The 5,631-nt window shown below is 44.8% G+C and overlaps 1 protein-coding gene across 1 annotated transcript in view; it reads left to right on the forward strand.

The window, feature by feature from the left end:
- CACNA1I (calcium voltage-gated channel subunit alpha1 I) overlaps nucleotides 1–5,631 on the forward strand; it is a 169,214-nt gene that overhangs the window by 76,561 nt on the left and 87,022 nt on the right. The window contains exons 2-3 of the mRNA XM_035903190.1: nucleotides 3,122–3,233; nucleotides 4,242–4,375. Of these exons, the coding sequence (XP_035759083.1) occupies nucleotides 3,122–3,233; nucleotides 4,242–4,375 (246 nt within the window). The remainder of the gene's footprint in view (nucleotides 1–3,121; nucleotides 3,234–4,241; nucleotides 4,376–5,631) is intronic.

Below are 5,631 nucleotides of genomic sequence, written 5' to 3' on the forward strand. Positions count from 1 at the left end.
CTCTCGGGTCTTGCCAGCGGCCTGAAGGCGGCCTGGGGGGTGTGTGTGGAGGGGGCACTGCAAGGGGAGCGAGAGGATCAAAGGGAGCGTGGGAGCATCCTGACCACCTTCGCGTTGCTGCTGCCGCCAAAGCATGTGCGCAGTATCACAGAATCGCAGGTGTTGGAAGGGACCTCGGGAGATCATCTAGTCTAACCCCGCTGCTAAAGCAGGTTCTCCTAGAGCATGTTACACAGGACTTCATCCAGGCAGGCTTTGAATATCTCCAGAGAAGGAGACTCCACAACCCCCCTGGGCAGCCTGTGCCAGTGCTCCGTCACCCTCAGAGTAAAGAAGTTTTTCCTCATATTCAACTGAAACCTCTTATGTCTCAGTTTGTACCCATTGCCCCTTGTCCTGTTGCTGGACACCACTGCAAAGAGTGCACAAAAGTGTGTATTTGTATAAAATAAACCCCTGACTTTCAGCCCCTTTGCCTGGTTTCCCTGAGTTTGGCTGCAGTCAGAGAGTAGTCCCTGTCTCTGGGTGTCTCATGTCATGTTTTCTAGATGTTTGCTGAAGAAAAAAACCCCAGCTTTTAAAACAATTTATGCTTTTTATTTTGCACATATTAATTTCAGCCAGAGCTGTTCTAAGCACTGGCTCTGCCTGTACCTCTCCCCACTGCCTTGTGACCAGGGAGAGGGACTTTTGCGACCTTGGCTCAGCCCACACCGAAAGTCTTTTGGCCCCTTGAAGAGTGTAATTCAGCACTGATCCCTCCCTCAGGGTTTCACTGGTGCTGCCTTTCCAGTAGCTGTCAAAGCTCCTGCTGTAAAATGGAGAGGTTGAGAGACCTGGGACTGCTCAGCCTGGAGAAGAGAAGGCTCAGCATGATCTTAACCATGCATATAAATACCTGATGGGAAGAGTAAAGGAGACAGACTGCTCAGTGATGCCCCGTGACAGGGCAAGAGGCAATGGGTACAGCCTGAAACACAGGATATCCCATTTAAACATAAGAAAACACTTCTTCACTGCGTAGATAATCAAACACTGGAGCAAGTTGGCTAGAGAGGTTCTGGTGTCTCCATCCTTGGAGATGTTCAAAACCCAACTGGTTATGAGCAATCTGCTGTAGCTGATGCTACTTTGAGCGAAGGAGTTGGACGAAATGACCTCCAGAGGTCTCTTCTGACCTCAACCATTCTGTGGTTCTCCAATTCTGTGAAAGATGATGCCAAACAGATTTTGAAAAGTCTAGAAGAGAACTGCAGTCTTACCCAAAAAAATATATGGGAGCTAATGGAAACCTCTCAAATTTCTTTCCTGGGCTTTGGATCCAGATCATCAAAGAAACCTGTAACAGAGAGAAAGGTGTCAAGTTGAAGTTGTGTTGTGTAGAGCTCTGAGGGCAAATGTTTTATTCGTGCTCTTTTGGTGTGTTCCTCTCAGAACAGGCTTCTGGTTTTGAAGCCTGCATCAAGGGTGGGCTCCACATGCATTACTTTGTACAGCACTTGGGATTAACTTCCTGAGGGATAGCGATAACACGTTCTTGAAATCACCTCATAGCATGATTGGCACAGTAGAGCTGGTGCTGTGCTCTTGTCTTGTCTCATTTTGCAACTGAAGGTAGCTCGCCGAAAACCAGGTGGGGGGAGAAGAGAAAGAATTAATAATCTTCTAGATCAGATTGTGTGAGTTAGTCATGAATCACTGTCAGAGAATGAGCACGGAAGAGTTGCTCAGAAAGAACCGTAGATGCTGAGTGTCTTTCAGAAGTGACTGGAGATATAGGCCACCATTTTGGATTCAGTTCTGCAAGGAATGAAAATGGGTGCACTCTGAGGGTTGTATTTTAAATGGATAATTTCTCAGCTCTGTTATTTTAAATGAAAATTAAAAAAAAGGAAGAATTTCGTCTGAAAATGGAAACGGAGGATATATGTTTGTGAACTGTGTTAAAATACCCAAGAAGGATGGTTCAGCCAGAGGTTGGAGGTCCATTCTCATTAGATCTACATCACTGCTTTGCAATGTGAATTCTGGAAAGATATCACAGAAACATGCCTGCTTTTAGAGCTAAAATACTGTATATGAGTTCTTGGATAAGTGTGTATCAGCACTTAAGACTCCTTCAGGAGGAGAGGGATGGTGAAGAGGAGGCAGTTAGAGGGTGTGGAGAGCACAGAGAAGGTCACACAAATATACTATTTTTATCCTCTTCTGTAATATATAAATGAAGTGGCTCTTGATGAAATTAAAAGGCAACAAATTAAAAATAAATAGAAGGACACAATTTTTAATGTAAAGTATAATTAGCCAATGTAGCTCATGGCTGCCAACTATTATCGAAGCAGATATTTTAGTAAGATTATCAACAAAGGATTCAAATGAATAAGCAAAGCATCTGCAGGGACACCAGTGTAGCTGAGAAAACAATTATAAGGGCTATCAATCCTCGTGCTTTAGGGCATAAACAGATCACCAGCTGGGGTCAGAAACGCAATTTCCCCCCATGGTTACTGAATAACTTAATTAGGCACATTGTGGAGTTTTATCCAGCATGGGTCACTGCTGGAAGCAGAATAACAGATTAGATGGACCATTGACCTGTTCTAACATGGCGACTCTTTATCTCCAAGTTCCTCTCAGAAGGGAAGAGAGAGGCTTCTAGCCTCATGTTGTACTGCCTTCCCAGAAGAGCAGTAATCACTAGGATCACGTAGAGGTCTGGCTGTCTATTTTGAAGATCATAGAGATCTCTGCTGCATTTAAGTATATGTCACCATGGAAATTCTCTTCCATGTATTTGGAAGATTGAGTAAACCAACAAGGGAAGGGACTCAGCAAACCAACGGGAGTGGAGTGAGCGTGTGTTTAACTATGGCAATGATTTGACTTGTATTAGTATAATATTGTGTTATTGACTTGACCTTAGGCCTTTGTGCTACCTCTACTTCCCCCTTTTCAAAAAAGCTTTGGCTTAACGAGTAGTGAGAAACTGAGGGGCAAAAAAACTTAAGAATGTAATAAGCCAGTTATTTCCCTTAATATTCCTATTTTGTCACCCCAAACCTAGAGCAAGCTTATCTCAGCCATGATGCTTTTACAGAAGTTTTCCTTGACTCTTTTCCACCTGGTTTGAGTGTGTCAGCATGATGGTGATTCTGCTAAACTGTGTTACCCTCGGGATGTACCAGCCGTGTGAGGATATGGACTGCCTTTCTGACAGGTGTAAAATCTTGCAGGTAAGCAGACTTCCTTTTTGTTGTGACTGTGCCTCAGTCCAAGTCACAAATTTTCACTTGTGCTTTCCTTCAGCGCATGGGCAGCACCTTCCCAGACAGGTTGGCAAGAATGTCCCTGGCAGTAAGCTATCCTGTTGTAAAATGGCAGGAGCTTGCTTTTTAGGAGGGGAATGGGGTGAGAGAGAGATAATGAATGACATATACTTGTGACCACGCAATACAGAACAGTTGCTAACCTTCCTGACCCCGTGCGCGAGCAGGAGTTTCCTGACATAGACAGCTACAAGATATGTGGCTCAGAGGTAAGCCAGGGAGAAATAACTATGGTCACAGCATCCAGGCAGGAGAGGATAGCAGCCCCCAAAGCATTTACTACTCTGTTGAGGAGCAAGGGTACTATTGAGTCCACAGGTAATGTGGCATTCGGGATGCCCAAGGGGAGAAGAAACAAAAGGTGTGCCAAGAAAGGCCATGGGTGCATCCAGCCTATGAATGCACTAGCTGTGCTTGCTGCTTCCTCAAAGAGAAGGTGACAGCAGAGGTTGTCATCTATAGTGTTGCTGAGGCTGTGATGTTCAGATATCTGAAGCCTGCACCTGTGGCTGGTATGTGCTGTCCAAGCTGTGCTTGAAGCTGCATGATGTCCTCAGCTGAGCTGTTCGCAGTGGAGGGATGAGGAACCCCTCCTGGGAGACCTTGGAAGGGTGGTGTTTCCCTGGCCAGGTTTGGACCTGCTAGTGCTGAGACAATGTCTCCTTTCAAGTCTGTGTAAGGAATCTCTGAGGCTACATCACCCATCACCCATGGGGAAAAAAAACCTGTAAAAGCCCCTTGCTTACTTGAGCAGCAGGAAGCTGTGATGCTAGGGCTGCATGGAAGAAGCTTTTGCAGCCCTGCCTCTAACTCATCTTCAGAAGTACTGACATTTGTATTTATCTTGCATTCAGTGTTTTAAAGTCCAAGGCTGAGAATGCTTATTGAATGTGCTCTTGGGTTTCTGTTTGACAGGTATTTGATGATTTCATCTTCATCTTCTTTGCTATGGAAATGGTCTTAAAGATGGTGGCCCTGGGGATCTTTGGCAAGAAGTGTTACCTTGGAGATACCTGGAACCGCCTGGATTTCTTCATTGTCATGGCTGGGTAGGTCGAGAGTTTCTGGGTTTATTTGTTCTGTGTTTATTAGAGTCTTGCTTGAAACAGAAATGATGCAGCTGAGGGGAAAGTTTCCACTCTGGTGCTACTCCAGTACATCTGCTGAACTGGAATCAGACGTGCTGGAGATAGCAGCCTATGGAAGAAACAGTAGACACGGTAGCTTAGACCCCTAGCTGATGTGCAGCCATCTCTCTTGCATAGCTTCAGTAGGGGGTCTTAATTTGTATTAGCTGAAGAGCTAGCCTAGAAACTTTGGTTTTATTGTTTTTAAAATGTCTGAGTGGAAGAGGCATAACCTTTACCAGAACCGAGCTAGCTTCTCTGCTTCCAGCAGCAGTGTTCCAAAGGTAGGAATGTCATTTTTGTTACTCTGGGCTTTTTGTCTTTGTATCACACTGGCCTTACCCATGGTACTACTGGGACAAGTTGACATTTGAGTGTTTTTTACAACAAAGTTGCTATGGTGAAGCTCTGATTTCCCCTCTGCATATATGAAGTGCAAAGCCTACCAGGATTTGCCTATTGAATCACAGCAAAACATCCATCTCTGATACAAGTGGGCATGTGCTTTTTTTGAATTTGTCCATTTTCAGTTAGATTGCCTTGTGGTATAGTAAAAAAAAAAAAAGTTAGAAATAAATATGTAATATTGCTGTTCTCAAGCAAACAAGTGAATATATTTTTAGAGAGAAACCCCCACTTTCCTCTTCCTCCCAGCAAGGAATTACCCGCATTTGCTGTCACCTGGAAGTGCGCCTATTACTGACTGAACCAGCAGTGAGTTTGAGCTCGCTTTGCAGAGTTTTCCCCTGCGGTGTGGAGCAGCACCGTCTTTATATTTGCTTTTGACACAGTTCTTCTACAGCAAGACTTGAAAGTCATTCCCTCCGGAGGGGTGTATAATTGTTTGCTTCTGGGGGGAAGCTGAGATTTTCAAACTCAGTTCAATTGTAAAAGTTTGAAGGCTGATTCTCGGCCAGCTTGTGCATGAAAGGAGGACAGGCAGATGAAAGCTGTAGCTTTTTCTGAATTAGTGCTACATGAGAGAGATGGGGAGACCTTTCTTGTGGCTGAGCTTGCTGTGATTAGCAGCACCTGACTTAAAATGGCCCGGCATGGGGACTGCGAGTTCATCAGGAAAGGCTGAGTTAAAGCACCTGATACATGGTGGTAAGAAAAGCCAGATCATCATATGTTCTAGCCTGAGCTCCTGGAGGCAAAATTGCTGGTGACTGGATGTA

This window comes from Egretta garzetta, unplaced genomic scaffold (genome assembly GCF_000687185.1).
Source record: "Egretta garzetta isolate BGI_Z169 unplaced genomic scaffold, ASM68718v1 scaffold51, whole genome shotgun sequence".
Lineage (NCBI taxonomy): Eukaryota > Metazoa > Chordata > Aves > Pelecaniformes > Ardeidae > Egretta > Egretta garzetta.